The following is a 14,088-nucleotide window of genomic DNA, read 5'->3' on the forward strand; positions in this document are numbered from 1 at the left end:
TTTTCAACATTGCAAGCTCATACATTTATGGATAGAGTTGTGCAGTAAATAGTAAATAGTTAAACATATACATTTACACGGTAAAGTCGCAGATTTTTTTCAAGTATGATGAATAATGACATCAGCTTTTGCATAAGGAACATGTGTCTACACTGGAGGTCTCCGGTTGTCTTTTTTTTCTTTTCTTTTCTTTTTTTAAAATCAGCCTTAATACTAAAATGCAACACAATGCAACACGTTCCACATAAAAATCTAAACTGTTTGAATTTCCATAAGTTAAAAAAAAAAAAATGTAATGAAGACAGAAAGTAGATGACATCATATTTCCACAGAGCCATAGCACAAGTGTAGTGAATGGACATTTATTCAGTATTAGATTATAGGTTTGGAAAATAATGTAGCACTGTGTGATGAAACTAAAAAGTCTATAGAATCAGCAGCGTCACACACCGTACTTCTTCTGTAAAGCTGTGACAGATGATCCCTCCAGCTCTGCTTGGTGGAGGAAGTCAAACAGTTCTTTAAGCACTGGGGGGGGGGAAGAAAAGTAGAACAACAATTATCACAATTATCAATATGATGGAATGTGTGGGTGAAAAGTATGAGTCGTCCGCGACAGCATATCAAAAGAGAGACTCAACCTTTCTTCTCCGGGGAGGTCAGGAACAGGACGGCCATGTCGAAGCGCTTCACGCTCGCCAGACGCCTGAGGATCTCCAGCGTGACGGCCGGGGCTTCATTCCTGCGTGAGACTGGTGTTAACGTACGGTGTAACGCTACATGTGTAACGTGGCTATGCTGAACAGGAAACCAGTTTCAGGTTTAGATTTTTTTTTTCCCCCCCTCGAGAGAATCTTTTACAACTCACTTGATATAGAAACCATGCAGCGTCCTCAGGATCTGATTGAGAACGTGAGACTCCAGGGAGCTGTGGAAAATGGTTGCGTACGCCTCGGGCTTGATTTGCTGCAAGACGAGAACAGAAAGAAGCCTGAGAACTTCAGTTCAAACTAAACCGTGGATGGATCTTGACTTTTGGGGGGGGGGTTGTGCAATCAGCACCAAGTCTGATTTCTTCATTCAATTCATCGTAGATTTGAAATTTTGTAAATTCTTTCAGAAACAAAAGTAATTCAAATCTAGCTTTCCCATCAAATTTAAGAGCTCAGATTCAAGCCGCGTTTGCATTAAATGTCCCATTTCATTGCAGACAGGCAACTTGGCTTAATCTGCATAAGTCAATACCAAGGCTGTGCTGACAGCACATCATTATACTGTCTCAACACACAAACACGTACAGTGCGATTTTTTTGTAAATCTCCAAAAACCCAGCTCACCCTCAGATATCTGTAGATCACCTCAGGCTGGTTCCCGATGGTGCGGAAGTCGGCCTCCAGCTTGAAGCTGTTGGTGGGTGGAGAAGGCAGCTCATCTACTGTGGAGGAGGGGCTGACTGATGCTCCAGCAGCAGGAGGAACCATTTCCCCCTGCTCGGCTTGTTCCGGCTGTCTGCTAGCAGGGACTCTGGGGAACCGAAGCAGGTTCAGGTTACTTTATTTGTACCCCGTAAGGTAAGTTTGTTGCACAGTTTAAAAAGGGCAGGGCATCCATGACACACAGTCTCAGAGACCACAGACAACAATACAATGGGACAATAGATAACAATACAATGGGACAATAAATAAAAACTTGCGCCAGTGCTAATCAGGATGCTAGAATATCTAATAAATACCAATGAAAGCACTTAAAACTGACCACCGTAAAATCTAAAAACCAACGAATGACTACATAAATAACATACAGGCCTACACAAATGTGCAAATTGTGAAATCTGTGTGATTGCCGCTGGAACAAAGCGGTTTTTATATCGTTTGGTTTTACACCTTTGAACTTAAAACCTCTTTTTCCAGGAGGGAGATGCTGAAACTCCTCGTGCAAAAGGCCGAACATCTGTTTACTGGGTGGGAATTACCAATGCATCATTGCGCTAAATAACGCAACATTTTTAGTGAAGTAATAAAGTAACCAATATTTTTGACACAGAGGAGGGGGGGTGCCACTGACTGCTCAGACGAGTGTGAGGGGACTTCTGCTTGCTCCTCCATCTTGATCATCTTGGCGCTGGGCGAAGTCGACAGCGGAGAGGATTGGTCCCCGGCCTCCCTCGTCACTTCCTGGATGAGGGACTTGGACCCGCCCGACTCCGTCTTGGACACGGTCACCTTTCCACTCACTTCCTCAATGTCGATCCTCCTCAGAGGTTTCTGAAGAGCATTAGATGCTCAGCATCAGTCAAAAACCAAAAGCTTCAGATCAGATGGTCTGAATTCTACTAAAGAGACCACAAAATCAATGTGACAGAATCAAAGCCGTTGTCTATTCTGCCACCTGCTGGACACATAACGCTATAAACATGGGGAGTGAGCTACTCAATAGAAAAAGCATGTCAGACCTATCTAAGTACAAACTGTATAAAGACATTACTTTCAATAACAAAGTCTACTTTTTTATATTTTAGCATATACAATGTCAAATATAAAGAAAAGTGCTAATCACAAGTTCCTAGAGCCCTAAGTAGTGTATTAAAAAGTCAATAAATTAAATAATAAGAGTCGATGGCGTCATAGATTCATTTTCTGTCAATCAACAAATTGATTCATGTATTAAAATGATCCTTTCAGAAATTTAAACACAGCATATTATCCTGCTTCTATGCGTTATTATGGAACCCCCGCAACTTCTAAGAGGGACCGGCCCTTCAATAGCATCCACACGCTACTACTGGCCAGGCGTCCATGCTTACGCGAGTTAACGGAACCCGATTTGTTCAGGTCCTATCCCCTGACCAGTCGGCTATCCTAACTTTAACTACTCGAGGTCAATGCCTAACCCCAACCAATCGGGCTGCTTCGTAGGGCGGGACTTGCCTAGAAGTTGCGTGGGATCCATAAGAACGCTGCTTCTACGCTAAACTTTTTACCTGGAATACAGTGAGATGCCATCAGTGTTTATAGCATCAGACGTCTACCAATCTCTGCCTTCACTATTTCTCCTGTTTTAGCTACTCTGCATTGGCTTCCTGTGAAATTCAGGATTGACTTTAAAGTCCTTCTCCTGACCTACAAAGCCCTAAATGGTCAAGCACCATCCTATCTAGAACAGCTCTTAGTACCTTATTGTCCCACTAGAGCACTGCGCTCCCTGAATGCAGAGTTACTTGTGGTTCCTAGAGTCTCCAAAAGTAGACTGGGAGCCAGAGCCTTCAGCTATCAGGCTCCTCTCCTGTGGAACCAGCTCCCAGTCCGGGTTAGGGGGGCAGACACCATCACCACCTTTAAGAATAAACTGAAAACTCTCCTCTTTGATAAAGCTTATAGTTAAGAAGTGAGGAGTTGCAGCGTCCGCCTAACCCGGCCCACCTGCTTCTCTTCGTAGTCATCAGATTTATTGATCATATAATCAATAATATAGTGTGAGTAGAGGGAGGCGGGCCAGTACAGCCTCTCATCAATGTTTTCATATGCATCCTGTCCCAGAACTGCTTGTTACTAAACTAGCTCTGGGGAGTTTACTCCCCGGAGTCCTTATGTTTCAACGCCCGGCCGCGTCCTGCTGCGTCTGCTGCACCCACCCGTGCGCCGCAGCGCCACGTTTCGTCCCGCAACGTCCTGCTGTGACATGAACAACGACTACCTTCAAAGTCACTGTTCCACTATCTTTAATGGGACTATTATCGCCATCACGCCCCCAACCGGCCCCGTCAGACACCGACTACCAAGAGTCTGGGTCTGCCGAGGTTTCTTCCTAAAAAGGGAGTTTTTCCTTGCCACTGTCGCAATAGCCACTGCTAATGCTTGCTCTTGAAGGAATTACTGTAATTGTTGGGGCTTTGTAAATTATAGTGTGGTCTAGACCTACTCTATCTGTACAGTGTCTCGAGATAACTCTGTTATGATTTGATACTATAAATAAAATTGAATTGAATTCACTGCTTTCGGCATAGCACAATGCAAAGTATTTTCATCAAAAGAGACATTTTACAATGAGGGAAGCACTCACAGTTGACCGCAGATGTGTTGGTTTGTCTATCGGCTGAACTGTTCTCCTCTGTGTGCCGTCGGGGGTTTGGAGAAGGCCGCTGGAAGCCACGTCCTAACGGAGTGACAATAAGAAAACAGAAGTAAAGTCTGTAGAAGATCAAACCTAATAAAGCCTGACGTGTCCATTAATCATCTGTATATTACAAAAGATCGGAATTTAAGTATTTATGATGATGCTCATAACCAGAGGGGATTAAAACAGAGTAGATGATCTGGAAAAAAAAACACATACAATCTGGAGTTTCTGGAGCTCATTCAGGGCCTGCTTGTTCCCTGGTTCCAGTTTCAACACCTCCTGAAAATCTGACACACAGACACACACACACACACACACACACACACACACACAGACACACACAGACACACACAGACACACACAGACACACCAATAGCTTAGCCTCCACATATAATATGTTCATATTATTTCAGTGTAATTCTAATTTAATTTCTTTGTACGCAGAGGTGAAGCTGATTTATAAATGAACAGAACTTGAGCCTAAACTGGGAACGGTCTTAAAATAGAATAAGAGCAATTTTGCAACATATGTAAAGATAACAATTAAACCAACGATAGAAACACAGATTATTTAGAAAGATACAGCTACATATCTGACAGCTTTGTGGTCTTCCATGTGTTAAAAAACAAACAAACAGAGAAAATGTAGTTGCTGCTGTAAGCCTTTGGAGGACAGTGTTGTTCTACACAGCACCTAGTTTGGCCTCCTCCAGTTTCCCTAAAGCCACTCTGGCGGTGGCACGGCGGTGGAAAGCCTTGGAGTAAGTACTGTCCAGAGAAATGGCTTTGGCGCAGTCCTCCTCTGCCTCCTTATACCTGCAGCCAACAAAAAAAAAAAAAAAAAAGACATGTTTTATAGTCTTATATCAGACGCATTTTCACTTTAACATGAAGAAGAACAAGTCCTGCTTACTTCTCCAGCTTGATGAAGGCCATGGCTCTGTTGGCGGGCAGTAGGACGTTCATGCTGTCTGCCTCCATGCCTCTGCTGTAGCACTCAACAGCTGCTTCATACTTGCCCTCTTTGAAATAAGCATTCCCCTGAAAGGCGCATTCAGACAACTTAGGAAAACTATTTCCAAAATAAAACACAAAGTAGTTCACAAAATTGTTATAATATCAGAAACTCAAAAATGTCTCTTTGTGCCAAAAAAAACAACTTTATCTTTAGTCAATATATCTGACTGGTTCTCACTTTTTGAGACAACAACAATGAAACACCTCACTCTTTTTGCCTGTTCTCAAATGTTGCCCTTACAGTCCATCATACAGCCAGAACACATACAACTAAAAAGACAAAACTGAAATGTCTACTAACGTTAAAAGTAGTCCTCACATGGACATTTGGGCACTTTTGTTTTTTTAAATTAACTAGCCTCTGACATGTTAGCTAATGGGTCCAAAAGGGATGCACGCAGCAGCATGAGTGGCAAAGCTCACTCTGTCTTTTTGTAAAGCCGCCTCCTGTCGTCTCTGCTGTTCCTCCATCAGGCTCTGGCGCTCGGGGTCCGCCGTGGGACTCTCCTGTGGCTGTGCGGCTTCACTCGGGACGGCTGGTGCCTGATCTCCGAGAGTCTGAAACCAGCCAGGGAAAGGGAGGCAATGAAAAGAGAAGAAGAAGAAGAAGACGACGACTTGGGAAATGAGGCTACACCCAAAACGATCCTTTCACACTCACCTCTTTGATTTTTTTGACTTCATTCTGTGCTTCTGCGTTCCCGGGGTCAAGCTTGAGAACCATCTCATAATCTGTTCAGAAACAAGTTTGTGGTGGTATCTCAGTGCACTCTAGTTAAAAAACAGATGATTGAATCACTTTACCAGGTGGTCACCTTCCAATGCAGATTCATATTTCTTCAGAGCGAACCGTGCTGCTCCTCTTCGCGCGTACGCTTTGAAGTAGTTGCTGTCTAGAGCTATGGCCAAGTTGCAGTCGGACTCTGCCACAGCATACCTGCAAAGAACAAAGTCTCAGTGACTTACAAATCTTTTTTTATATCTGCACACACATCCTTTTTAATGTTGTTGCATTTATTGAAACAAAACTTAAGACATCTTTTTTTTTTTTTTTTTTTTTTTTTAAATCGCAATTTACTTTTTGAGTCTGAAGAAGGAGGTGGCTCGGTTTGTGGGAAGCACAGGGTTGTAAGGATCTGCACACATCCCTCTGGTGTAACACTCAATAGCCTCGTCGTACTTCCCATCTTTGAAAAACGCGTTACCCTGAAAATAATAAGTATAATCTGCTTTAGGAAAGGGTACCTTTTAATCTTCTCTTTAGTTGTTTACACTGCAGTACTTCTCATACAGTATTTACCCTCTCTTTCTCAGCCAGCGCTTTTTCCTGATCAGCTGTAGCTTCCTCAGAGTCGGACTCATTGGACTCTGCAGGACTTTCCTCCTTATCCATCTCTGTCAAAGCTTTGTCCTGCGACCACAGAATCACACTTATTTAGTTAACTGCTCCGCGACTTTCACCGTTCATCGTGTTCAGTATTATGTCATAAGAATGCATTAGCTACCACGTCAAACTTGTCCCATGATCTATAGTCGTATGCTTTTATCCTCGAGGCTTCACCGGGCTCCTGAGCCTTTGCGTCACCATTGCCTGTTGGCTCCTTCTTCTTCTTCCTCCTCCTCTCCCTCATCTTTGTTTTGTAGTCTTTGTTGCGCACAGGTGGGAGTTTCTTCTACAACAAAGAGACAACACGCTGCTGATACCTGAAGAATCATCCAGAACTTTACCTGCTCCAGAGATGGACGGATGGACGGATGGATGTGTACAGCAGGGGGGAAAAACCTGGGCCTCCGGAAGTCCTCCCGTCCTCAGCTCCTCGTCCTTCTTCTTTATGTCTTCCTCCCAGCTTCCCAGCTCCGTCATGAAGCGCTGCAAATCCTCCGCATTCTGCCGCATCTGAAGCTGTAACTCAATGGCTTTGTTTCCTCCGGACATGTTATTCCCTGTGAAACAGACATTTGTTTTGGAGAGATTCTTAAAACGTGTTGCTGTACGTTGTAGCCTTGAAGTCGGTGCCGCAGCCAAGAGGAAAACTCGAGAATCATGCTTTTGCGGCTAACAGCTAGCTAGCTTTAAGCTAGCAGAAATACCAAACATTGAGAGCAAATCAAATAGATGCAAGTGACTCTGTAGCTACGTGAACCTTGTAAAGTACCTGGCAGTTGTTTCTCCGGCTGATAAATACAGATAAAATGCAGCTGCAGTTAATTTGGCTGAATACTACAACAGCATGTGTCGTTATTCACAACTGTCTGTTTACGTTCGGAGCCATGACAGCCGAGTACCAGCAGCCTTTGCGCTACTGAGCATGCGCTGGGCGTAGCCAAAGATCGTCTGTTACAAACAGATTACTTACTACAAATAAATGTTATTCACTTGTCCGTTTGTAAAAGTCTGCAAACAACCGACCCAAAAGGAAACTAACGTTAAACTACGGTGCCAGTTTTATTCGTGGACAATTGACGTTAGCATTGTCGTGGTTTCTAATGTCATTTACCTGGTACAGCCCACTGTTAAAGTAGGCTAGCCTTTCCCCTCTAAACAAACAAACCTATATAACAATAAAAAAACAAAATATCCACATAAAAGGTCACCCCTGGGCCCCTTTGCCCTTTTTGTGTGTAACCTGTGTGTAGCCTTTAGAAACTGGTCTACAGCTTGAGTAATAGCGTACAGATGCACTGGGAACCTATGACTGGAAACTGAGACGGGGAGTTGACGACTTGCATACACGTTCTGAATCGATGATCTATACCGTATCTAACAAAACTGCGTTGAAAAAAATATACATTTTAATTGTTTTTTTTATATATTACATCAAAGCGAAATATAGCGAAATATATGTCCTGACTTTTTTTTTATGTATAAAAGAGCTACCAATCAAATTACAAATAAATATTCCGGTTCATTACCTTTGACCTTTTGCGACCACGTGATCTACAAAACAGTGATGACCTAGCTAACCAGGGGATTCAGGGGATTGATGCACACATTTCCAAATTGTTGACAACATTTCCTACAATGGACCAGTCTAAACAAGAGGAGGAATATGGATACGATTTATTCCCGGAGAGAAAGACGGGGAATAACAGGGGGAAATCCATCGCGCAGAGCCTGTTCACTTTCAACCACAAGTGTCAGGTCATGTTGCAGTTCGCAATGGAAACTAGTGAGTGCTGTAGCCCCGGCTAATGAATGTCATGTCAGTAGTGAACAGCCGATATCTTGTCTGACCATAAGCTTTCTGTCGAATGTGTTTGTGATTTGAAATACCCGTGCAATGTTAACGTTTTAACCCTGCTGTCAGAGAGTATAGCATGTAGCTTTATGATGTAGCTAGCAGTGGTTTCTGTCATTGATTGGAAGCTAACTCCATTCAGTTCTAACCTTCTTATATACTGTCTATAGTTCTAACCGGTTCCTGTGCTCCTCTCAGGTCCGTATGCCAAACTCCTCCTTAGTGCCATGAAAAGTTCCGGATGGTACGTATCATTTAATATAAAATATACGTGTGTTTATCATGGTTGACCTTTCACTGTAATACTCACATCACTGCAAAAAAAAAGCCTGGGACTGTTTACACTGACCTTCTTATAACAGATTAGTCATTCTAATTATGGTTTAGAATTATTTTTGTGCCTTTTAAATCCAAGCAGATTCTCATCTCATAGGTAAAACTTGCAAACAAAATATAATTCCGCATCTACTTAATAAAAATAAGTGTCGATATAACCAAATATGCAAGGTAACATAAATAATGACATTGATTAAATTAAATAATGTTTAGCTTTAATATTGCTTTTTGGAGCCAACTCATCTCAAATTAAATGTAATGTATGCTTATGTGTTTTGTTTTTAGGGCATCTACTACATACTGTATATGCACCAAAATTCTAATTCCTAGTTGATATTCCATTTCTGTAATGTTGTCTTTTATGTGATAATTTCCACCTGTTTTCCTCCCTTCACTTCATTGACACTTGTACAACAATTTTAACAGTAATTTAAATTTAAGCTGGGTTTGCATACTTAAGAACTAGGGCTGAACGATTTTTGAAAATAATCTAATTGCGATTTTTTCCCCAAATATTGTGATTGCGATTCGATATTCGATTATTTTTTTAAGTTCTTTGTCTTCTGATTTATTGTTTGTCTTTCTTGAATAATACATTGTATAGTATGAACAACACACAATTACACACTAGACAGTTAAATAAGTAAAAACCCATACATACACACACACACACACACACACACATATATATATATATATATACATATACACATATATATATATATATATATATATATACACACACACATATATATATATATATATATATATATATATATATATATATATATATATATATATATATATATACACACACACAAACATATATACATATATACATACACACATTTTTTTACAGTGCACAGAGAGGAGCTGCCTCCAGCCCCTCCCCCTCGTGAAGTTGCGTGCCGACACCGTCAACACTGCACTAGCTCAGAGAGGCTATCGTTACGTTAGCTCTAGCTCAGAGAGGCTATCGTTACGTTAGCTGCTGCTGGTCTTGCCGTGGGATTAACTGTACTAATAACACCGTTGAAACACCGCGGCCACGCTGCTGTGAAAGCTCCCCGAACGTCATTTATCAGTCTAATTGATACCCCTCTCAGTGGCAGCTCCTCCACTCATATCTTTAAAACGGAGCTAACCGCTAATCAGAGCTAGCTCGTTGCCAACCGAGCCTTCAGTTCTGCGTGCCTGTGTCCATTAACTGCATGTATGGACTCGAGCCCGAGCAAAACCCTTCATTTTATTAAACTGGCTGTAAAAGATTTAAAGTCAGAATTGCTTGAATGACAGAGATCAGCTCAAGGTACGGTGTAGCGTTAGCGTGCTAAGTTGATGCTTTCTCTGCGGAGTGCAGACTGATTTGCTCTCGCGAGTCATCAAATCGAGACCAAATCTCAGCCTTTGCGATTAGGAAATCGCGTTTTAACATATCGCGATATTATCGCAAATGCAATTAATCGTTCAGTCCTATTAAGAACTGTAACTATTGTTACAAAGAAAACAAACTAAGTTTACTTTCTCCTCTCAACACAGCAAAGTGTTAAAAGAGCGCCATTTCTCCTGTGAGGACTGTGACGGGACGGTCAGCGGTGGCTTTGACGCAGATTCTTCTCAAGTAAGAAATACATCTTTGCAGCAATAAAGATAAAAGCAGGTTCTGATGGGGTAAAAGAATGTTACTCCTCAACGTAATGGTGATTTGAATTTGTTTGCAGATCGTTTTGTGTCAGAACAACATCCACCAGCAGTCCCACATGAACCGAGTGGTCACACATGAGCTCATTCATGCCTTTGACCACTGCCGCGCCCACGTGGACTGGTTCAACAACTTCCGACATCTAGCTTGTTCTGAGGTGAGTCCCAATGTGTGCATTTTTGTGCAATTAAGTTTGGGCATCGAGAACCGGTTCCAACTTGGAACCGTTTAGAAAATGACTATTCCCATTCTCTTTGATATCAAAATGAAGCCAAAGTGCAGGGAAAAAACTCAAAGCAGTTAAGTTTAGATGTTACAGTAAGCAACGTAAAGTGCTCATATTATGATTATTTTCAGGTTCATAATTGTATTTAGAGGTTAGGCCTATATCAGAATAGGTTTACATGGTTTAATTAAAAAAAAAAAAAAACACTGTATTTTTTTTTGGTGCAGCTCCTCTTTTCACCCTGTGTGTTGAGCTCTCTGTTTTAGCTACAGAGTGAGACATCACACTTCTACTCCTTCTTTGTTGGGAGTCGCACATGTGCAGTAGCAGTAGGTAAGGACTTCTAGCCAGTCAGAAGCAGAGTATGATGGAGCATTATAACGTGTGTTACCAAGTGACCCACGTTTGTCTCTGAAGTAAAGGCTGGACTACAATAGAGCTGTTTGGAGCGGTTTGTGAACAGTGTTTTCTGTTGGAGATGGTAAGTCCCTTTGGGGTGGACTTTGGACTTTTTCACTTTGTAAACCTATAACGTGCACAAAAAAGATATATAACACAATAAAGGAAAGGGAAAAAGCCCAAAAGCATAATATGAGCACTTTAATATGGCAATAAGGTGTATGTATGTATGTATGTATGTATGTATGTATGTATGTATGTATGTATGTATGTATGTATGTATGTATGTATGTAATGTAAATCTTTAAAAGCAGGTAACAAATATACACTTTCTTTAGTCTGGATTAACGGAAGTATATATCCAGGATAAATCCTAACATCTTTGCCCATAACCTTCCACTGTCTGTGGTGCCGTTATGAAAAGTTGAAGTTTTGTATGCTGATTATCCAAAGACATTTCTGTGTCATTGTTTCAGATTCGGGCAGCTAACCTCAGTGGAGACTGCTCCTTTAGCAATGAAGTATCCAGATTCAACTTTGGCTTGAAGCAGCATCATCAGGTACCTGCACTGGGATAAATGTACCTTTTTACTGGCAGGTCAGATTTGTGTCTGTAATCTAACACTTCACACATCACGGTTTTTCCTGGGACAGGAGTGCGTCCGAGGCCGTGCCCTTCGCTCCATCCTAGCTGTGAGGAAAATTAGCCGAGAGGAGGCGGTGAAAATAGTGGATGAAGTCTTTCACACGTGTTTCAACGACCACGAACCGTTTGGACGAATTCCGCACGGCAAGAAGGATGCTGGCTTTGCCTACAGAGATTATGAGAACAGAGATCGATATTATGCAAACCTTTAGTGTCGTCACATTCTCATTTAACTCCTAAGGGTGCTGTGACCGGCAGCGATGCTGATAGAAGCTTGGCAGCGCCAGGGCCCGGGTCAACATAAAAGCCTCAACAGAATGACAGTGTGTCGAAAATGATCAAAGCCCTTCAGAAGGGATTTTCAGAGAATGATGATTTGTCCTTGGAACAGGAAGATACAGTACATTTCATGTTCTACCTTCATTTTTATACTAATTCTGTATAAAGGGATTGAAAGGGGTAATTTTGCTGTGAGGGTAAATTATTAGATGAGGCCCCAGTGACTTATTTGTCATTAGTTTTTATTTGATCAATGGGTGCTTTTAAGGAAATGCAGGATTTCATTTTTGTCCATCAATGTTTGCTGTTAAAGTCTGTTGATGACAAACAAGGATGTATTTCTCTGACTGTTTGCTCTTCATCGTGTTGCCACATTGACCTCCACTCATTTCTTGTAAATAGAGCTGATAGTGCTTAAATTAAACCAAATCAACTTGTGTTTTAATTAAAGTTTGATTCCTCTGAAAAAGTAGGTTATGTTATTATGGGGTTATGTTCGACCTTGGCACAAAATGTTTGAATTCCTGACTTGCCAAAGAAGCATAAGTATGCACATTGCTGATTATAACACATGTCTAATCCCAATAGAGGATTCTTCAAATTAACATGTGAGGCAAGTAATATGAGTAAAGTGAGAAAAGTTCTTCCACAACAATACGGTCAACTTTGTTCACATCTGCGCCGCAACTGGAAAATGTCACCGCTGACATCTTTATTGGACATTAGCATTTAAAGAATCTCGTATCCCTCCGCAAAGATTAATGAGGGAAAAAGTTATAAGGGAATTAGCCTCATAATCCCCTTCCCTCCCTTCCTCCTCTTCTGCCTATCTAAAAGACAACACCCTCTGCATCATAATCACAAAGTCACTTGGTGTGTCTGCTGTTGGAGTGTAATATGCCACTTATCTCAACAGTCTCCTGTTAGAATACACAACAAGAACACAAAATGAGTGTGGGCTCAAACAACAAGGAGAGTGGGTGGGATGACGAGCAAAGAAGATTAGGTTAATTTTAGAAGCTTAACAGAGAAAATGATAAACAGCTTCGAGGCAGTGGGATTAATGTGAGACAAACACTTGAAAACAAAAGGAGGGAATGATATTTGGATTTGAGCACTGTCATACACCCAAGTAGGCTAAATAAAGAAATCATACAAAACAAAAGAATTACTGCTGGAATTGTGCACATATCAAATGCCAGCTACAAAACACATTGATACAATTAGACATGCTGAACAAGGTTGTGAATTTGTAAGTTTTATTTCATGCTTTCGTACTGAGTTCAGGACTGTAGCCAGGGTTTAAGAAATACAGAGTCCTTGCAACAAACCCACATTTAATCTCATAGAAATATATTCAGTGTAAAAAAAGAATGGAATGGAATTAGCAGAAAAAATAACCACCATGTTAACGTTTTGAATTAAAGAATTATAACTTCCTCCAGGTTGCTAAAAAGGCTAAGTTGCTAACAACTACAGAGGATGTAACTTCAGTGCCCTCAATGATAGCTACGGCCCTGCTTTTTTAATGCGATAAACTCTTTTTCTAACAATATAACAAAGTGTATTTGGCATCCAGCAAACACAGATCAACATTAGCATTCATTTGGAGTTGTGTTTCAGGCCATATAATGAATGATAGTGATATTACCTCTCTTTTAGCTCTGTTTTGCTCTCTACCAACTCCTGAGAGGAATAGAGAGGGAGTTTGATATTTAAGTTGCATGTGGCACGTTTCAGTGGCATGTACTTCCGATACTTCCGTATGCCAATTGCGATTTTATAAGTTTACATTTACATTATAAGTTATATTTTACATCTTATGGTGAAGGACATGCCATTTCCGGCTGCCACATGCCACTTAAAAATCTAACCCATATCTGCCTCTTAAACTGGTAAATGTTTCACTTTCTTCACAAGCTACTAACTAGTTGTTATGACTAGCTAGCTTTGTCTGCCATTCGGCGCTGAGCAGGTAGAGTACTGAAACAATGACCTAAAATCACACATAGTCATTTAATACAAACATACTGAGTAGCGCAGCTTATAAGTATAATTACATTTTTTGTATGCAACAGGATACAAAGAAACAACATGTGCTTTTTACTAAAGGAGACAGTACATCAGA

The 14,088-nt window shown here is 41.1% G+C and overlaps 2 protein-coding genes across 2 annotated transcripts; one reads left to right on the top strand and one right to left on the bottom strand.

Moving 5' to 3' along the window:
• Positions 1-323: 323 nt before the first annotated feature.
• rpap3 (RNA polymerase II associated protein 3) lies at positions 324-7,453 on the bottom strand. The gene is made up of 17 exons (XM_028570728.1): positions 7,290-7,453; positions 6,917-7,077; positions 6,639-6,806; positions 6,434-6,544; positions 6,212-6,339; positions 5,949-6,070; positions 5,795-5,865; positions 5,557-5,691; positions 5,030-5,157; positions 4,811-4,932; positions 4,333-4,403; positions 4,060-4,152; positions 2,065-2,264; positions 1,338-1,524; positions 869-966; positions 642-742; positions 324-528 (listed from the first exon to the last, which is right to left on the bottom strand). Exons 2-17 carry the CDS (start codon positions 7,067-7,069, stop codon positions 443-445), a joined length of 1,974 nt encoding a protein of 657 aa, XP_028426529.1. The 5' UTR covers positions 7,070-7,077; positions 7,290-7,453; the 3' UTR covers positions 324-442.
• A 542-nt stretch (positions 7,454-7,995) lies between these two features.
• Positions 7,996-12,405, top strand: atp23 (ATP23 metallopeptidase and ATP synthase assembly factor homolog). The gene is made up of 6 exons (XM_028570730.1): positions 7,996-8,303; positions 8,571-8,616; positions 10,248-10,329; positions 10,430-10,567; positions 11,512-11,595; positions 11,690-12,405. Exons 1-6 carry the CDS (start codon positions 8,156-8,158, stop codon positions 11,891-11,893), a joined length of 702 nt encoding a protein of 233 aa, XP_028426531.1. The 5' UTR covers positions 7,996-8,155; the 3' UTR covers positions 11,894-12,405.
• The last annotated feature ends 1,683 nt before the right edge of the window (positions 12,406-14,088 follow it).

The sequence above is a fragment of the Perca flavescens genome, chromosome 23 (genome assembly GCF_004354835.1).
Source record: "Perca flavescens isolate YP-PL-M2 chromosome 23, PFLA_1.0, whole genome shotgun sequence".
Lineage (NCBI taxonomy): Eukaryota > Metazoa > Chordata > Actinopteri > Perciformes > Percidae > Perca > Perca flavescens.